We start from the raw sequence: 21,503 nt of genomic DNA on the forward strand, positions 1-21,503 counted from the left end.
GCCATGGCTGTTCATGTCCATGCTGCTACTATTTTGATCCAGTTTGCTGCTGTTGTGCCTGGGAAAGCAGTGCAAAATAGCCCATGAACTTGAGCCCCTGACCCTACATGGGAGACCCGATGCTGCTCCTGGTTCCTGGCTGCGGTCATTTGAAGAGTAGCCCAAAAGAAATAAGATTTTTTCTCTTACCCTCTCTTTTAAGTAAATATATCCTCTTTAAAAAAAAAGCAAGGTAAATTCTCCTTGAATGTCTTTTAAAAATATTCTTTTCCAGAAATATTAAAGAATGCTAAGAATCATCTTCTAAGGAAGCAAATTTAGACTCAACTAAACATAACTTTATTCTAATATGCTTTTGTTTTTTGCCTTTCCTTATTCTGCAGGTATCTTACTTGCTTTTGATCAGTCTTCTTTAAGGCTGAGTCATTATTAATGTGCTAGAAACTGCTTCTCAAACTATGTTTGTAGTCAGAATTCCCTGAGTTCTCTGAAGATTAAAAAAATACTTTTTAAAATCTAAAATGAATAGATATAATGTACGTACAATGTGGATGATTGAGATATAATTAGGGATATTATTTGAAATTTATTTGTATCTGTGTTAAGTACGAGTTTTGATTGCCTCTGAGTTGAGCATATAAATGAAGATTTCAAGGTGATTCATATAGTAACCATGTAGCCGAACATGCATATGTGTGCAAAATTTATAAATCCTGGGTAATGCTGGTTGATATCATGCAGTTTTTGTTTTTTTATTGTGGGTAGTTCGCTTCTCTTGAAATTGTTCCTATTAGCTTGAGAAAATCATTAACACTATCTGTGGTAACTTAGTCAGTTTTGTTCTCTTAGCTTGTTTTTGGATGTGCTGTTAAATTTATTGACTTGTTTTTTTAAAGATTTATTTATTTTTATGGGAAATTCAGACATACAGAGAGGAAGAGAGACAGAGAGGAAGATCTTCCGTCCAATGATTCGCTCCCCAAGTGGCTGCAATGGCTGGAGCTGATCTGATCCAAAACCAGGTGTCAGAAGCCTACGCAGGTCTCCAATGCAGGTGCAGGGTCCCAAGGCTTTGGGCTCTCCTCGACTGCTTTCTCAGGCCACTGGAAAGGAGCTGCATGGGTAGCACGGTGGCTGGGACATGAACCAGCGCCCCATGTGGGAGACTTGAATGAGCTCCTGGCTCCTGATTTCATATGGCCTGAGCTATGGCTGTTGCAGTCATCTGGGGAGTGAACCAGAGGATGAAAGATCTTTCTCTCTGTTAATCCTTCTCTCTGTAAATTTGATCTACCTTTCCAATTAAAATAAATAAATCTTTCAACAACAACAACAAAAATAACAAAAAGGAAACAAAAACAAAATGCCCTAGGCAGTGACTCATGATACTTCACTCTGGTCAAAAGCAATAGACTATAGCCAAGTGGCAAAGTGTAGCACCCATATGCATATGTTTTCACTATGTAATATAGTATTTGATATTTTGATTCAACAAAGCATCATTTAACAGGACAAGTAAATGTTAAACTTCATTGATTTTTGTGCATTTGTATATTTGATAAACTTGTGATAAAAAGTTAGAAATCATATTGATCTGTTCAGTCTTTAATTCTGAGCTCATTGAGAGAGTTTTCTATATCCAAGATTGGTATGTTGCATATGTTTGAGAAACTCTGGATCTGGAGTTCAGTCTTAAACTCTTTCATTTCTTTGGGGATTTAATGTAGATTGCTTTCTTGCCAATTTAAAGGTTTCTAGTGTAAAAGTAGTAATGGGTGTCCAGTTGAGAACTCATTGGGGAGTGAGGCAGAGGGAAATTTGTAATGAACTTAGTGCACTGAGCCTGGTGCCTGAGAGGTATATTCTCCAACAGAGCAGGTGTGGCATTCCTGTCCCATTGCCATGCATATGTTGTGAGCCATGTGGGTTTGCTTTGAGGTCTCACACCACTGAACTCTTATCTGCTTTTACAAATTTGATGATAGAGAACCAAGAAATAGTTTACACTTAGACAAAATGAATTATTTTAGGAGAAAATTCTAGCCACTGGAGAAATCGATCCTACTTGAAGGTCATCCAAACAAATCTATTAAGTTTGTCCAAGAATTAGATTCCCCAGATACCTGTATTTTTTGCTCAGCTTCTTAGGTTCTTAAACTTCTCCCACTAGCAATTTCCTTTTCTTTGTGTTCTTTTCTGTTTAAAGGAGGTGGTAGTGGTTATTTTTCTCTTTAAATTTTGTTTTAAAATAGTGATTTGAAGGGACTAGAAGGATGGATAAAACACCTCTTTCCATTTCCAGCTGTATTACCTTGATTGTGAATCGATTTCTACCTGTAAAAGGAAAATCAGGAGCTCTGGGGTGTAAGTTTGCCCCGTAACGGACCTTTCTGTATTCCAAAGAAGAAAACACGGCAGGAAATTTACATGAAGCAGTCTGTCTCCATGAACTTGTTTGTTATATTCTCCTTTATTTATTTATTTTCAGTTTTCGTGCATTTGAGGAATTGTGTGTGTGTGTTTGTGTGGTGGTAGTGGGAGGTGGGTGTTGTGGGAGGGTGGGTGGGATGCTTTTCTGTGTTGCAGGAAGCATTTTTAACTCAAGATCATTTTACTGGATTATTGCTATTACATTTCGGTCACAATCAGTTCTGGTTTTGCTTCTGCAGATGTACATGTCTGTAGTTTTATCTTGTTAATTTTTGTCAAGATCTTTTACATTGAAAGTTTATCAGGGCAAATACACATGACAGTCTACGCATATGACACTCAACAGGAAATTTTGGTTTTGTATCTGAGAGAAGTCAATCAGTGAATGGCTGTTCCAATTCAAGATGTGTCTGGTGAGTGTCATAAGGTGGATACAGTTGACACACTCCTAGTTATATGTTCTTGTGTGTGCAGCATCAAATTGTTGTCATGAATTGCGGTCTTAGAAGTCACTAAAATAGTTAATCACTAATGAAACAACATTTTTTAAAAAAATAATAAGAAATTTCTTAGTTACCGAAGCCAACCTGGAAGTTAATGTATAGAATACATGCTGCCTCCCTTTCCCTCTGCGGTAGAAATATTTGTGTCACTTTTAGTGATAAAAATGTGATTACAGTTGAACAGTTCATGGCCTGTATATTTTATATATATATATATATATATATATATATATATATATATTTAAAGATTTATTTATTTTTATTGGAAAGGCGGATATACAGAGTGGAGGAGAGACAGAAAGAAAGATCTTCTGTCCGATGATTGACTCCCCAAGTGCCTGCAACGGCTGGTACTCGCTGATCTGAAGCCATGAGCCAAGAGCCAGGAGCCAGGAGCCAGGAGCCAGGAGCCAGGAGCCAGAACTTTTATTTTAAAATAGTTAACACCTTTTGGAAAATGTTTTTAAGCATATAATGGCATCGTGGGATTTCTGTTTGTAAATGTATGTAAGTATGACTTACATACGTATTTATGGGCTAGGAGCTTTTTGTTTTAGAGAACTAGTATTATGTTAAACTCTTAATATTTTCTCTGGAGCATTTCAAGAAGGTGAAAGTCTCTCCTTCCTTAGACAGTTTTTGTTACTTGTTTAGGATGACGTTGTTATATTTGGTGAGTTTCTGCCTTATGAGTACCTACAGCCAGAGAAAAAAGTAGCAATTTCTGCTTTTCAACTATTTTTATAAGTAGTACAATGAAGAGGTGACAGAATCTCCATTCCTCAGACCACTCCCAGGAAGTTAGATTAGGTAATGATTGTGGGTGGAGGAAGCATCCGAAAGCTTCCCTTTCTGCAGGCAGGGGAAGCATCGAAGCCATGAGAAGCAAATATGAGTCTTAGTCTCTGTTATGGGAGCTGCGTGTTCATGTTCGGTAGGGATCTCCAGTGGAGGTTTTATTTCAGTCTTTTAAAAAAGTTGTTTATATATTTTGATTGCTTAGTGATTTTGGAAACATACATATTTATATTTTATGATTATGCATTCTTATATAACAATGCTGTGAAAATGTCATGTAGATGTATAATCTGAAGAAAAGACATAAGCAGGTCCTAAATGGTATAGCTGATCTGTGATTCACCAGGGAAAAAAGTTGAGTTTTTTTTTCTCTTGTTCTTCATCCAGTGCATTATTGCTCAGAAAGAGAACACTGACATTTGGGTATATGAGTGAAAAATACATAATTTTTGAGGATTATTTCTTCACATAAATATTTTCTCTATCACTAGTTTTTACTAATTTTGCTATTTTTGTGTTCTATATAAGTCACATTACCTTCATCATCTGCTGCAGAAAGTGAATATAATTGATTCTCTTCTTGAATTCTACAGTTGCTTCCTACCTGACATTCTGTATATGCTTTGTTTACTGCCCTCATTGCCCATTTGTTCTAGTTGTAGTAAGTTTTTAACATGTTAGTCTTTCATTGGCAAGCTCCCCTTCTAGCTTTTAGCTTCTTTGTGTCCTACTATACCACTCAAGATGAAGACAAGCACCGTTTCTATGTGTACAAGTTATCATGGGCCTACCCATGGATACTTCCTGTAACTTCCCGTATCCCTGCTTTCTATCTGGATGCAAGCAGTTGACTGCCAGGGATGCCCAGTTATTCAGACACCACCAATCTTGAGACACTGATCTCGCAAATTGACTTCTGTGTCCTCAAGGCTCGCCCCCATCCTCATCTTTAGAGGCTAATTTCAAGCCCCAAGTAGTTTTACCTGACTTATGATAGGATACTTACTGATTGCGGTTCCTACAACCAAGGTGGCTATTAATTTGCTCAGACAGCTCACAGTACTGAAGAAACTTACACCTAAAAAGATACAGATGAAGAGATGCTTTTGGCAAAGCAAGTAAGAATTGCTGTCGAACTTCCATTCTGTTGCTTATTGCATCACCTTCCAGAGCCTCCCTGAATCTAGCTCTCTGAATGCTTTCATTGTGTATTTTTGTGGAGACTTCATTATGTAGATATGGTTGAATCATGGTCAGCCATGTAGAAATACAACTTGACATAAAGGGTATGATCTCCTGCTAACAAACTGAGTGGGGAAACCAAACAAGCTTTGTCTGTTTAGATTTTTCTTGGCCTCTGCAGTGTCCCATTTCCCCAGGTTGTGGGGCAGAACCTTATTTGAAAGGGGTCTGATGACTTTTCAGACAAGAAGGGTCTGAGAATTCCTTTATGTGTTGCCTGAAGATGGAAGATGTGCAAGGTTAGAGTTTCTGTGCACTGTTTTAGGAGCAGAGAGATTCTAGTTTGTATGACCTGTCAGGAAGGGAGGTGATTATACATCAAGAGCTTGGATGAACACCATTTTATATACAAATGCATTTATGAATGCCCAGGTAGATTTATATCTCTAGATGTCAAAATACCCTAGTACATTTTTCACCAAATGGTTTGGTGAATCAAACTATTTTTACTGCCTTATGTCACTCCATAACTACCAGGAAGCTCTCGTTATAACTTCTCTTCAGTTACTTGGGTAGTGAGTAATGACATAATGAAAGATACTGATCTCTAGTATGCTTACTATTGCATTTGTAAACATCTGCACATTATAACAATGCACGGTAGGAAATGTAGATCTATTGATCGCCTAAAAGAGTTAGTGAGTGTTGTTGACATTGAGCTTCCTGTGTTAAAAAGTGCAGCATTAGCCTTCCAACCAAAAAAGGTGAGATGTAAGTCAAAGCGAAAATGTGTATCATAAGCAGTGAGCTGTGATGTTTTTGCTAGTGTTTTGGACAAACACGTAGTGCAGCATTTGTCTGGATCAGCTCTGTGAGGATTTTGAGTATCACATGGGATGTATGGTTCTTTTTGTGCCTGGCCATGCAGTTCATTGCTTCAACTAATAAATTGTACTATTTCTGATGGAAGGAGTAACTGAGATTTCACTGCCAGATCATGGTGCTTATAGAGTTCAGTCCCTGCATTGAGATCATTTCAAATCCACATACACACGCACTGACACACATTCACACAAGTTACATGAACTGTCTCATGGAGACATATGATATTTTTAGTGTAAGAAGATCGTAGTGTTGCTAGTGGTCCTGGTCAATGGAGAGGAATTTGCTCCTATTTTATCTGGTGAAATGTTTTAGTTTAGCTTTTGAAAATGAATTCAATCTTAGGAGTACAAGTCAATAGTAACTTGAAAGATACAAAAGTCAAATTATTGAAAGCTTTCTTTTTTTTCTTACATCAAAAATCATCCTGGCAATGCAGTAGCGCTGAATATGGGGAAGTGGGGCGTGGAGAGGGACACCTGCTTTTGATTGTTGGTCACAGTTTTAGCAGTTTTGGGTGAAACTATTTCCTATTTTCGGTTGTGTAGTACACCGTAGAGGAAAGCTTTTAAAAGTTAGTGTGGGAACTAAAAGTTGATTTCGCAATGTTTATCCTCATTCACTGAGCCTTAAGTTAGCATTTATGAAAACATTAAAGGAATAGTTCTCAGGGAAAAATGGCATGGAGGTCACTTGTATCATGCAGCTTTTCTGGTTATGCTTAGAAGGAATATTTGCTGGAGAAATATCCTTGGTGATTGTTGTTAAGAGGAAGTTAAATTAGCAGTCTGTTGACAGAGAAAGTTTGTAACTTTCCTTATCTTTGGCTGATATGGCATTGTACAATTTTTAAAATTTTGCTTTGTTTAGGAGGGAGTACGAGAGGGAATAGGAAAGGGAAGAGGGGAAGGGGATGGGGAAGGAAGAACCATGATGGCAGAGAGAACTTCCATCTGCTGGCTCACTCTCCAAATAGAAAGTCACTTTGATTCTCTCATGGGAAACAAGCACTCCTTTACTTGGGCCATCACTGTGCCTCCCAGGATTTGCACTGCTCTTAGCCAGAGCCAGGAATCCAACTCAGAATTCTGAGTAGGAAAGCAGTTTGCTGACTGCTGTTTTAGCTACTAGGGCAAATTCTTGCTTCCTACTCCACCTTCTTAAGCCATCTTTCATTTTTAAAATAACTAGTGGGTTGACATCACTGGGAGTAGAATTACTTACGCTAGAATATAATGATTCACTATTACACTTTGCTCAAATATCAGGAACTACTAGTTCCAGTAGAGATTTCTTAAATAAATGATGATGAAGTGGATGTCAGAGGTCTCAGGCTTTCCCCCCATAACTTATTCAAAACCTTGAATTGTAGCTGATTATCTTGTGATCAAAAGGTACAGTCTTGTTCAGTCTTGCTTTTGAAGTAATGACACAGTCTTTCTTCTTCTTCTTCTTCAATTTTTGGGACCTCTATTTTTTTCATCTTACTTGGGTAGTTAATGAAAAACTGGGGGGCATGGAAATGCATAGAACCGTTTTTTTTCTTACCTTTTCTCTCTTTTCTCTCATCTTCTCTGGCTTTGTTTCATTTTCATTTTTCTCCCCATTCATTTTTCTGTATGTTTTTCTTTTCAAACGATTTTCATTTCTGGCTTCTCCTAGTTACCCATACTATAGATTGGAATTGTTGGCATAATCGTCTTAATGGAGTTTCCAGAGATTGCAGACTGCACTATCTTATCTTTCCTTTCACTGTTCATTAGAATTTTGATGCTTTGGGAAAGGCAAGTGATGATTGCAGAATTGGCCACAGGACAAAGAATCTTTTGCATTATAAGACAGTGTAACTCAGACTGTTTTGACTCAGATTTTTTTTTTTCATTAGTAACTACCTAACAAAACATTTCAGTGCCACATACTATCAAAGCTATGCAGGTTTACTGGCTAGAGGGGAATATCAGGGTTATAGAAAATTAAGAACTCTTACACTAGAAGTTTTTACTGTTAGATCTGAGTCATTTACAATTGTTGGTGATGGTTTGTGTGTATACGTCTAGAAGTGGGGATGGAAGAGAATGTATATATGTGTATGATATTTCAGAGAAATGAAGAATGAGGTAGTTATGGTCATAAAGAAATAGGAAGGAATGGGCTGAAAGGAGAAGTGATATGCTGGGATGAAACTGCAGAGCTTTGAAGGGAAGGGTTAGGAAAATTTGACATTCCAGTGCCAATGAATTGTACATTTTTAAGAGCATATCTTCTAACTTTGTCATCTCATATTTAACTTTAAAAATATTTGTAAGGAGTTATTCCAATATCCTTCCCTGGACCCTGCGCCATTCCTTCTTCCTCACAGCTCATGATGTTCGCGCCGGTCCAGCTGTCCACCAATCAGATGTAACCTGGCATTCCACCTGAATCCCAACCCCCAATCTTCCAGCCCCCTCCCCAACTCCGTCAAACTGACTCTTCAAACTATTTTGTAAGGAAAGGAGTAGGTATGCCCAAGGCGACAGATACACAGGACTTATCTGTTTTTTTCATAAGCATGTCATATAGACTGTCTTATTTAGTCTTCACATCCTACCTTACATTGATAGATATTTCAGGATGAGGAAAACTAAAAGGGAACTTTGTTTTCCCAAGCTAGATAGATAGGTGGGGAGTTTGGAAAACTAAAGTTCTGAAAAGTCCTAGAAAGGAAGCAAAGCAAGTGTTAGGAGTAGCTACTGCTAAAGAGGAAGAGATGATGCTTATGGTTTTCAGAATCATATAGCATGGGTATAGATGAGCTAGTTGAAGCTGAGTTTTTGTGGTCAAGATGAGGGTTAAGGACTTGTTTTTGCTTAGATGCAGGAGGAGAAGGGAATTCCATTATAGGACAATATGTGGCTCACTTTTGAAATGTTAATACATAGCAAGTGAACTCCATGAGCCATTTTGTCTCAAGAGAGAGAAATGTGTTAATTTAAAGTTTTGTTATGTTTTTAAGATTTTAGAAGCTGTTTTCTGAAAGGCACCTTTGTTTTCACATAGCATAAGTTAGCAACCTAAAACAAAGGTAAAGCTCTTAGTCAAGGATTAAGAGAAATCTTATCCTAAAGAATGTGAATGAAGTCTTTTTAGAATTGCCATATCAGTGTGCTGCAGGCATTTTAGGGAGAGCACAGTTGTTGAAAATAAAGTCTTCTACAGGGCTAGTTCCGCCCTTTTGTTTTGGAAGTTTGAGAGTTAGTTTACTTTTTCTAATCTGACATTTTAGAATGAGTGCCTCATTCTGTCTGTTAGAAATGAGCTGTGTGATGTCAGGGAGTTAGTTCCAGTAGAAGGGAAACATTATCTTAAGAAACAATAGAATGTGAAAACATAAAAAGTTAATAAGACCATGCAAAAAAGTGAGGGCACTGAGGTCAACCTTAGCAAAATGATCGAATTCTCTGAGGGAGTTGTCAAGATGGAGAACATGGTTTAAAATGATTACAAATTGCATGATTTTTTTTCCATATTGCTCTGTCATTTAAATCTTATTTTTTGGCTTGTTCTTTTTAAGTTCATTGAATTTACAGATGCACAATCTCTCTGGCCCTGGGTGTCCAAAAGAGATTTCTGGTTTTACAGAGCTGAAACTAGAGTTGGGAGATATGTTTGGTACCTGTGTGAATATTAGATAGGTGCTATTGGAATGCAGAGCAGGAAACACAGCTAGTTGTTGGATTTTGTAGTAAAAACATTCCTGAGATTTTTTTTTTCTAGACTCGTTAAAACAAAATAGCTATAATCTCCAGTTTTTCATTCAAGGAAGCAAATTAAATTCATGAAGTGACGCGTTATATGAAGGATACAACCAAAAGTGATAGGTTAACAGGAAGTACTTTAGCTAAGAGACCAAGAAACTCTGTCCACGGATGATATTTGAACCTGATTATAAAAATAAATCAGCTGAGGACAGAGCATATGTAGAAGGAGAATTCCAGGCAAAGTCCTTGGTATCTAGAGCAGATTAACCAAGGGAAGAGAAATATAGGAGATAACGCAAGAAAGGTAGGCTAGTGCTTGTTCCTGTTGAAGCTGAGCACCTAAGGAGTCAGGATTTTATTACTGTTGCAATGTGAAGTTGAGGAAACAAGTGGATTATATATATTTGAAAAAGTTAATATGGTGGCTTATAGAATCCTACCATAAGGCTGTTAGTGTGTGAATTATAAAAGTTGCTAGTTGTCTTTGTGAGGGATAACTAGCTTGGTAAAACTTTAGTAGAAAGAAAAGTGAAGAGATTTCCAGTGAATTGTATTTTATTTTATTTCTTTGTGGAAAATGTGGACAATGATAGCTAGTCAATATGAACATGAAAATAAAGGGAAGGGGGGGAATCTTGTTTCTGACATTTAATTTTTGGGTATATTGTGGCAAATGCATTAGATGAAGAAAAATGGTGGAAGAAGAAAGAGGCTGAAGAAAGAATGAACAGTGAACAATATTGGAAAATAGGTTGTGTGGACTGCACTGTGGCTCAACACGCTATTCCTCTGATGGAAAGCATTGGCATCCCATATTGTTGCTGGTTCACATCTCTGCTGCTGTACTTCCAGTCCGGTTGAGCATGGTTCAAGCCCCTGGATCCCTGAACCCACAGGAGAGACCTGGAAGAAGCTCCGGCTTCAGGCTTTGGATCAACTTAGCTCTGGCTATTGTGTCTATTTTAGGAGTGAACCAGTGGATGGAAGATCTATCTCTCTCTTTATCTCTCCTTCTCTTGTAAATCTCTTTTCAATTAGCAATAAATAAGTCTTACTTAAAAAAAGAAATATAGGGTAATGATTTTGACTTTAGCAAAAAGTAATAGTGTCAGAAATTCTTAGAGACATAAAGTTATCATGAGGACAGTCTGGCCATGTGGGATGGGATCCAAGTTAGAATTTCAGTTATCACTCTTGCTAATCAAAAATCAGATTATTGCTTTTTAACAGCCTATGTATGACACTGCATTACTGTATATTGTCTTTAGGTTTTTCATGGCCACAGTTTCTAGCATGCTCTTTTGTCTACTTGGAAAATCTCACTCAGTGCCAAGAACCGATTGTTTTACACAGTCTATTGGTGCTTTGGTAGCTAATCAACCAGTCTTAAGAACACAAGAATTGCTTCTTACAAGATTAAATATTATTTATTCTTTTCTTCTCTTCTATTCATATCTAATGGCCTGATTCTGTGATTGTGGAAGCCTGGAATCAAAATCCTTGGTGATGGTTTATTTTCTGTGTTAACTTGACTTTGCACGTAGTACCCTATGTACTCTGTGTACACTGGGCATTTCTGAATGTGTCTGTGGGGGTATCTCTGGATGAGATGAATATTTGAATCACAGGCCAAGGAATGTAGATCACTCTCCTGATGAAAGGAGACGGGCCTCATCTCATGTATTGAAAAGATGAACGAAACAAAGGTGGGAGAAAGAGTCAGCCCTGTGTCCTGTCCCGGAGCAGGCAGATTGGCCTTTTAGGCTTCTTGTCTTGGACTAAGAATAGAATGTATGTATGTGTGTGTGTGTGTGTGTGTGTTAGTTATGTATACTATATAGTATGTATATGTGTGCATTAATTTATAATATGATTGCATCATATATATCATATAATCTATATAACACATTTGAGAATATTTATAAAAAACATCATGTATGTATTTGTATCCATATGTATGAATCTACCTGTGTAGTACTGCTTCGCTTGCTTTTCGTAGAACCCTCACATCCTTTATATTCATATCAGTGTAGAAAATGTCACCTTTTGCAGCTTTCATTCTCCAGTTATCCAACACCACACTAAAGAGTTTTACTTCATCCCTCATGCTATAGAGTAGACATTTTTGCTTTGCAGAGGCTGAGTGGATGAAGGAGACTTAATATAAATAAAAACATGAATAAGATTTTCTATGGAAAAGATAAAAAGAGTTATTAAAATGCAGTGGTTCTCCACATGTGGTCTGGGAGTTTCTATCATCTTCCAAGACCCTTTGAGGGAATCCAGGAGGTAAAAATTATTTTGACACAAACAATGAGATGTTGTTTTCCATTTTCTCTCTCATCTCCCCATGAATGAATGATTGAATTTTCCAGATGCTATCATAGCAGATTGAATGAAGAAGTAAAAATGATAATTTAGCTGTCATAATATGTCAACATTAAAGAGATTATAAAAGTAGTTAAACCTTGAGGTGCTTCTTACTATTTTGTGTTTGTTATGGAAAATATGGTTATTTTGCATTAAAAGGTGCTATTATATTAATATAAATTAAATTTATTTAGTCAAGTTGAAATAAGTTAATAAGTATTTCTGAGATTCCAATTTTTAATTTCTGAAATAGACAATTTTGCTGGAAATCATAGCAACAAAGTTTTTTGGTAAAATCAGCAGTTTTATGAGGGTAATATGATTCTGTGAGTAACATTTGACAATACTGGTCAACGGTTTCTTGTATGCGCAGAGTGACTTTAACACGAATGTATAATGCCTACTTTCAAACTATATTCCTAGGCAGATCATTATGTGTGAAAACAACATAAGCCAGATTCAATCACTTGCTTTATTTTGATAACTGCCTTCGTTTTGTGTTATTGTATTCCAAGAACTGGTATCTGTTTTTTAAAGATTTTTGTTCTATTTTACAGACACACACACACACACACACACACACACACACACAGAGAAAGATCTTCAGTCTGCTTGTTCACTCCCTAAGTGCTAAGTGTCCAGAGCTGGGCCTTCAGGAAACTGGAAGCCAGGAACTTCTTCCTGCTCTTTTATGCGAGTGCAGGTGCCAAAGGACTCGTGTCTTTCTCCATTGCTTTCCTAGGCCATAAGCAGGGAGCTGGATGAGAAGTGAAGCAGTCAGGACAAGAACCAGTGCCCATATGGGATGCTGACACCAGAGCTGAAGAATTCAGTAGCTGTCGTGCCAGCTACTGAATTAGTGCCTTGGTGTTCTTATTCAATCAATAATCCAACTAATCGACTAACAAGTAATTGCTTCAATTCACTCTTCTTGCTCAGAGCTCCAATTCACCATTCATGTCACCTGCCCTTTGATCCTGGAGCCTAGCTCTTTAATCATCTCCCCTTTATAGGTAGCTTTGTCAGTAGAGGGTGCTGGATGGACATTTGAGAAGATATGCAGGTTGAACTGTGCCACTGTTTTTGCTTCTGGTGCTTACATGTGTCCCCTCTGGGAACTTTTAGTCTGTCTCTAAACTGGTCGAACATGGTTGTGCATTTGCTGACCGCCCGCTGCAGGACACAGTGAATACGAGGGATGCTCACTTTATACTGTGTGTGGAGTTCCTCCAGCTTCTCAAGTCCTGTGAATCCACTCTGAATTCAAGTTGCCCAGTGGCAGGCATCCACAAAACCTGTTTAAGAAGATCCAGTTCTCAAAAATGTCTCCCCCCTTTCCACATTTGTCACTTTCTGGGATACTGTGGTAATTCCTCATTTCTCTTTGTAACTATACAGTTTCTACCACCAAATAGGCTAACATTATTTATGTTTCATTTGCTCTCTAATTTACTATAACTTTTCTCTTCCAGTTGGCCTCTGAATAAGTCAAGTAAACTCTAGAGCTGTATTATTGTCTGAGGGAGATAAAGGATCCATTTTATGGATTAGTTAAAATTTGCACAAGTATTGTTTATAATTAAGGGCAAAACCTGGAATTCAAAAGTTATGTTCCACTTCTGGGAAAAGAAAACTGGTGTAGTGTTTGCAGAAAATAATGGGAAACCTGTCAGATTGGGGAGAAGTAGATTTATTTAGAGAACAGAGAATAAGGTGAACAAATCGATTGGGGCAAGATCATGGCTGATGGTGAATATTAAACGGTGCAGTAATGTTTCTCAATTGATAGGGAACATTCAGTGGGTTTTCAACAAGAATTAGGTTGAAGAGAATATTATGCTGGTGTTTAAAGTATGCAAATACATAGCACATATTCAAAGGAGCATTAGAGTGAAATACAGAAACCACTTTATCACTCATTTCTTGTTATTAGACTTTTGTGTTGCTAGATTATTCCTAGAAGGATAGTTTAAATAGAAAAATCATTAACAGTTAAAATCCAGAGAGTATTACTCATTTATAGTTTGGGATATAGACTTTTTCTGTGCTTTTTAAATTGTTGGGGTTTTTTTTGGGTGGGGGAGAAAGCCAGTCATTCTAGATATATTCTTTCTCTTTGTAATATACTAAAAATAAGAAGTAGCTGAATTTTGTAGCATTTTTGTTAATGCCAAGATGCTGTTAATCTCCAGGATGAAAAGAGGATTTATTTTTAAAAGCCCCAGAACTTGTTTACTTACCAAGGAATTATCGCTATTCATTTGATGTTCCTAATTTTAGATAGTATTCATGGAGTCTCTTGTTTAATGGAAAGTACACATCTAATAATCAATGTATAATATGCAGAAAATCTACAGAAAAATAAGAAAAATGAAAACAGTGATAATCCCTAATAATACTATTAACATTTTGCTATCATATTTTTTCTTGTTTGCATTTATTTGCTTTATTTGTAAGCATTTGTGAGTACAGACGCAGACTATGAAAAAGTTAATTGTCTACCATAAATGAATTTATGTGTGTGTAGTGTTTTATTTATTTTTATTATTTTAAAAAATATTGAAATAATTTTATTGCAAAGTCAGAATTACAGACAGAAGGAGAGACAGAAAGATCTTCCATCCACTGGTCCACTCCCCAAGTGGCCACAATGGCCGGAACTGAACCGATTTGAAGCCAGGAGCTTTTTCTGCGTCTCCCATGTGGGTGTGGCATCCCTAGGCTCTGGGCTGTCTTTGGCTGCTTTACCAGGACAAAAGGAGGAAGCTGGATGGGAACTGGAGCAGCCGAGATATGGAGCAGTGTCCATATGGGATCCCCTTGCATGCAAAGTGAGGACTTTAGTCACTAGGCTGCCATGCCGAGCCCATGAATATAATATTTTATAACTTACATACTTTTCTCAGCCTATTCTGAAATTCTTTCATACATTGCTGCTAATTCTTAAATTAAATATGTGTGTATAGATAGATAAATAGATAGATAGACAGATAGATAGATAGAATGTATATTTGAGAAATGGTAGAGGTGAAGGACTGAGTTCCCCTTTGCTGATTGACTCCACATGTCTGCATTGACTGGACTGGGTTTGGCCCAAGCCGAGAACCAGATCGTAGTTCAGATTTTCCAGAAGGGTTGCAGGCACACAGTATTTGAACCACCATCAGCGCCTTCCAGGGTCTGAATTATCAGGCAGCTGGAATCAGCACTGGTGCTTCAGCACACACACACACACACACACACACACACACACACTGAAATGTGGAATGTAGGTGTTCCACCTAAGGTCTTCTACACTGTGCTAAATGTGTTTCCCAATAATATCATATTTATTTCTTTGCTAGTTTCTAACTCAAGAACTAAAATACTTTTGTTTTTCTCATGTTTAGAGGGTTTAATCATGAAAAGAAATGTCTTTTAAAGTGGCGTGCATATTGTGGAATGTTCTACCTGCCAGGATTGAGATCTAGATTCTGGGGCACTGCAGACATAATTTTTAGAGGTTGATAAGAAGTGTCGTCTGTGTTTGGGGTGATGTTCGTGTGAAGCAGAAACCTACGGAGTATATTGATTGCTGCCGTATCAGTTCAGTAGGTTAAAGATTTAGATAGTTTTTTGGTACTGGTGTTTGTTTTTTCCTTTCTGGATCTGTGCAGTAAATCATTTGTTATTCCATAGCACGTGAAGAATTTAGTAATAGGCTGTATTGAAAGAAGATAATTTAGCAATAGCATTCTATAGTTATGAGTAATCGGAACTAATTTTCTTTATTATTTAAGTTTCCTTGAATGTCCTGGAAATGTTGAGACAGTTTGGATAAGCTTTTGTTTTGTGACTTTTGTCTTACTAATGATTAAATTAGCAATGCCAATAAGTAAATATATTTTGTTCATCCCATTTCTTTAATAAGAAAATTATTGTAGTTTAAAAGTGCAACTGGCTGAAAATTGCTAAATAGTCTTGATGGGGAATATCATACTATGTAATTAAAATGTGACACAAGGCATATTTTGCTATAAAATTTATTGTAAAGAGAAGAAAATGACTGTTAGAAAGCCAGGGAGTCATTTAAAGCTCAATACTTTAAATTGACAGTCAGAGGCTGTAATAATTGCAGACTTGTAAAAATAATTTAAGTCCTCTGTGACTACTGTCTGTCATCGGAAAAAGTATTGTAGCAGCAGGTAAGTCTGTCTCAAGCTTAAGAAAAAAAGAAAAAAAATGAAGCATAGTCCCACTAAGCACCATCCAATGTCTTCAGCTTTCTCCTGGTTCAGGGCAATAGCTGCTGTGCTGTGGAGTGGTGAACCACTCAGAAGGACATTGTCAGCCATGGCCTGCAGAATAGGAATATAACCAAAAAGAGAAACATCTTGCTTCTATAAATTTAGATGAGATGCAGGATATCTTGTTTAAAACCTGTGATTGTTCAAATATTCTGTGTGAATCGGGAAAGAAATAACGAGTTCTCACTGAGAAGAAAAAGAGAACTGGGAAAATGAACTGAACCACGTGAGTCAGTGTCACTATAGAAGGCTAATGTTGTACTGGTCTCTTCTGATGCTTTTCATGGAATTTTGACCAACAGTCTAGACTGTTTAGATAGCACTCAATGGGAAGTAGTCACTTTTGAAATTGAGCTGAAGCCCTGTCGTCTGCCAAGATTTGAACCTGTTGGTGGGGCCTGGTTGAACTATTCAGGTTAGCGGACATCAAATGTTTTGTGTCATCAGTACAAGTTACTAGGTTTTTGATTGCAATGCAGGTAATTGATTACTTTTGCATGTCAGGAATAGTGTAACCCTGGAATGCTGGATTCTGTAAATTAAACCTAATATATTTTAGCTGAAATTATAATTTAGGAAGAAACACTGCTTTTAACTAAAATCTTTTGTTATGCCTAATCTATAGTATTTTCACATCTTGTTGCGGTAACTGTTAAAATCCAGCCACCTGAAAACACTTGTTTCTTACATATTTCTGAATTGGCTCTTGGAATACTATCAGTATCTCAATAGCTTGCCGCATTTTTCTGTTCCATAACTTGCTGGTCTTTGTAGTGCATAGTCTGTGTGTCAGTACTGTGAAAATAGGACTCCCCATGTCCTGTGCTTCCATCATAAATAACCAATAAAAATTCATGAAATGGATTTATGGCTTTATACTGGGTTTTTTTTTTGTGGCTCTGCTGACTATGGAAGTTATGACAGAATTGTTTCCTGTAATGGTGGTTATTAATTGACAAAGTAGTGCGTGAAAATCCAGGTGAGGGCATCTACCTTGTGCCTAATTCTGAGCTCCTCTACATTTTAAAGTTCACCCTGGTACTACCTACGGAGTATCCTTATTCTATGAACTAAACTTAAAAGCAAACAGTATACAATCAATGATGCTACAATTAAAAATCTGAGATTATTCCATTGCCTGCACGGTGTTTCTCCTTTCAGTAATAAAGGTGCATCTTCTCTAAACAAGTACAATAAATGATCAGTTTTGTTTAATTTTAATGAAAATATTTCTGTTTAGTAGTACTAGAGATTTTTTTTTAGAGTGATATCTGGAATTAAATCAGGTCCTAGTTGGTCTACTCTATATGATTTTGAATAAGCTGCTTATTGGAACTCAATATCCTAATTTATCAAATAACAATCTGTTTTCAAGATTAGATGGTATTAATGTATATGTGTTAAAGTAATATCCATTGGCTGGCATGGTTCTAATTTACCTTTTAAATTGATTTGTATCTTTTTGCGTCTCTGTTCTGGAGATTCAGCCTTTTCTAGTTAAATTTAATGTTCAGGATGTATTGCTGTTCTTCTGTTGCTGTATAATCGTTTTTGGATATGTATGTTTCACGTTCATGTTTGTAATGTCTTTTTAGGTTCCTATATGGTAGTGGACTCTTCCAGTCATGACCCTGGAGAAAAAGCCAGACTTCAGCTCCCTACGATGAAGGAGAACGACACTCACTGCATTGATTTTAGTTACCTGCTGTACGGCCAGAAAGGACTGAATCCTGGCACTTTGAACATATTAGTTAGGGTAAATAAAGGACCGCTCGCTAATCCAATTTGGAATGTCACTGGATTCACGGGTCGAGATTGGCTTCGGGCTGAGCTAGCAGTGAGCACCTTTTGGCCCAATGAATATCAGGTAATCGTCTATGTTTTTCTGGCTTATATGTTGATTTTCATTGGCTCCCACTAGACGTGCGTCTCTAAATGCTTAGACATAAGCTTCCTCTCTGTAGTATGAGGGATTTTTTTCCCTCTTGCCCCAGCTCCCCTCAACCTGGAGACTTGTTCTTGAGAAAGTTTGAATACAGTGGTCCAAGAGAAAATGTTCACAGAGAGAAATGGAAGTGAGGTTAGGTCTAAAATTTGCTGCTTATTTGATAAAGAGCCTCCTATTGATTTCTTTGGCTTTGTTTCAAAAGAAGTAGCCTTTTTGAGTATGGAGGACTGGTTGAAAAACTTCTGAAAAGTAATGTCTGCAAATAAACATGAAATACTCTTTCATGAACTATGTTATCTTAAGGGAGGCATTAAAAAAAATTAGATTTATTGAAAAAGAATCCGTACCTTTCACTGTTTTCCAGAAATACTTTGTTTCATTGTGATTAAAGACGATAATAGGTATTAGCAATACCTATTTTAGGTTGTGTACCTAAGATTATATGGTTAGCTAAAATGTCCACCTGCAGTTTGCAAGATTGAGCGGAGACCTTCACAGGTAATGAGAGGACTTGGAACAAGAAGTTGCCTTCAAAGAAGCTTGCTTTTGTGTTAGGCTTAGATGCTTAAGCTTCTGAAAGTCTTTTATATTTATGGCTTATTCTGGAGCCGTTTGAGAATTCATTTATGTGAAAGTGTAGTTTATAGTGATGAGAGAACAATATGTAACTTGTAACAGTTTCACTTTTGCATTGTTCCTGTTTTCTTTGAGAGACAGACATACACAAAAAGAGAGAGGGAGAGAGGAATGCTGTCATCTGTTGGGAATCTTTTCCTAAATACCAGCATTAGCAGAAGCTGCAGTTGGGCCAGGCCAGAACCAAGACCAAGAACCTGAATGTCAATCCACGTGTCTCATGTAGGGGACAGAGAGACCTAAGTACTTGAGCCATCACTTGCTGTGTCCCAGGGATGGCACTGGCAGGGAGCTGGAGTCAGGAGCTGTAGCCAGCAATCCAGCTCAAGCACTCTGATGTGGTATGTGGTGCCTTAAATAGCAAAGCAAATTCATGCTCCTCATTTTTGTTTTGGAGAAATGAACTGAACTGGTTCAGGTTGATTTGGCATAGTGGGATAAGCTACTTTCTGTAATGGCAACATTATGCTAGCAAACCTTCCTATTGGAACTTGGACAAAGAATTTGAGACCCTGGCACCACGGGGGAGACCCAGTTGGAGTTTCCATGTCCTAGCTTTGTCCTGGCCAGTTCAAAATTATTTCAGCTATTTGTGGAGTGAACCAGTAGATCAATGATCTCTTTCTCTCATTCTCTCTCTCTTTATCTCTCTACCTTTTAAATAAAAAGACCAGGTCTTTGAAAAAGAAACCATTTCTTTAAGTTAGGCTTGGCTTTTTTTTTCACTTTAAGGAAAAAAAAATCAACTCCTTGTGTTAATTGCTTTGATTTAAGTTGATTTTTCTATTCTATTAAAACCCATTGCATTGTGAATAGAGATAAGGTTCTTAGTTAAGGCTTGTATGTATTGCAGTTTCATGGGTTTTCATTAGGTTCACATTGTTCCCATTATTCATAAATGGAGAATGTTGCTCTTCCCTCTGGGCGCACTCTACTGTTGATGTTTACACGGCTTGAGGGGACTGCATCATGTGACCGGAATGTGCATAGGCTGTGTGAAATTGATAATGAGTAACTGAATTCAGAGCTAATGAGCTCAGCTCCATCTGCAGTGAGTAGATTGCCATCATCATTGGGTCACCCTCACATGTTATCATTTTGCTGGTTGCGGGAGGAACTGTCATTGGACCGTGGTGTAGCACTGAAAAAAGGCAACCCTGATTCAGCAGAGTGAAACTGTCCGTGACACATTTAGCCATGATGCAGCCTACAAAGCAACCCCGCCCCGCCCCAAATGGCATTGTAGCAAAATCACTAAAATTGTGTGTTCTGGATTTAGATAGCCTTTGGTTAACTCTGCTTGCTGTTTTCTACCTAGAAAGATGGTTTTGGAAGAGATCGAACTGTTACTTGTACCTTTTTTAGTGTAGGAATACTATTTGACCTTGTGATTCGTTATGTTGGTTAGGACATTGGTGTCTTACGTTGAAGCACCGGGTTCCATTCTCAGCTGTGGCTCCTCACTCCAGCTTCCTTTTCAAGCAGACCCTGAGAGGCAACAGGTGATGCTACGTGCAGTTGGGTCTCTTCCACCCAGGCAGAAGTTCTGGACTGAGTTCCTGGCTGACAGCTCTGGCCTGTGACTTTTACATGCACTTGAGGAGTTAGCCTATGAACTGGAATTGTCTCTCTCTCTCTGCCTCACAAACAAATAAATAAATTGAAAGCAAAGCTAAACACTGAAAACAACATTATAGCAGTAAATTTTGATAAATGAAATAAATTTATCTATGCAGATTTCCTTTATCTAATAATTAAAATGTGATACCCATACAATCATTATACATTACTTTTTTATCTATATGTGAGTCATTAATATTAACCACATTTTCCTATGGCCACACACTACATTTTAGTATTACTCCTAATGTAGGATTATTTTGCCTTGAACTGGATGAATAGTTTTTTGTTCAGTTTTGTTGTGCTTGACAGTTTGCTAGATTATGTGTGCATGAGTCTTTCAGCCTGACCAAGGAGATACTTTTAGATATGTCTTCTCTGAGAAAAAAATGACTAACTAAATGAAGCTATGAGTACATTTCTTGTTGAAGATTAAAATTTGAGCTGGAAATTATTTCCTGTGTGGCTGTTTCACTGCAACACGCATTTAACCTAGGAAAAAAATGAATCAATATGAGCAGATAACAGAGTATTTTTATTTGCATCATGCTCAATAAAATACATGACTGATATTTTTATCAGTTAGTATAGATCTGCTGTGCCTGTACACAATCATTGAAACAATTAGCATTGCATATACTTTAGACATTATTTCTGTTATAATGAAAAATCATGAAAAAAAGTATCCCATCGTTTTTTTCCCAGAGTTTTTTGATAGCTTTCAAAATCAGTACTCATGCAGCTTTTGATAAGTGCTGATTTACAGATAAAATGTGGCAGTTTTTTAATGCATGCTATAGGGTGAAGAAGGTCTCTATTTAAAAAGCAATTAAATAGCTTTAAGCACTGAATGTCAGAGACCAGTTTTGAAATGCCAGTAGAGAAATTGGAGCTGTTTTTTTTTTTTTTTGTGTGTGTGTGTGTGTGTGAAAGAAAAGGAGCACCTCAAATCTGTTCAGAAGGATGTGTCAGATTTGTCTCAGTGTGAAATAAACTTAATTTAACTATATTTCTGTCTAAACAAGCTTTTTGGAGTAAATGGTTAAGGTTCCAAAAATATTTCACATAAAATATCTTTAAAATATGCGTTAGATGAAAAACACTTCAA

General features: G+C 37.2%; 1 protein-coding gene across 4 annotated transcripts in view; it reads left to right on the forward strand.

The window, feature by feature from the left end:
* Positions 1–21,503, forward strand: part of PTPRK (protein tyrosine phosphatase receptor type K) — a 543,822-nt gene that overhangs the window by 176,976 nt on the left and 345,343 nt on the right. For all 4 annotated transcript variants that reach the window (XM_058676844.1, XM_058676903.1, XM_058676779.1 and 1 more), the window contains exon 3: positions 17,787–18,058. In XM_058676844.1, the coding sequence (XP_058532827.1) occupies positions 17,787–18,058 (272 nt within the window). The remainder of the gene's footprint in view (positions 1–17,786; positions 18,059–21,503) is intronic.

Source organism: Ochotona princeps, chromosome 1 (assembly GCF_030435755.1).
Source record: "Ochotona princeps isolate mOchPri1 chromosome 1, mOchPri1.hap1, whole genome shotgun sequence".
Lineage (NCBI taxonomy): Eukaryota > Metazoa > Chordata > Mammalia > Lagomorpha > Ochotonidae > Ochotona > Ochotona princeps.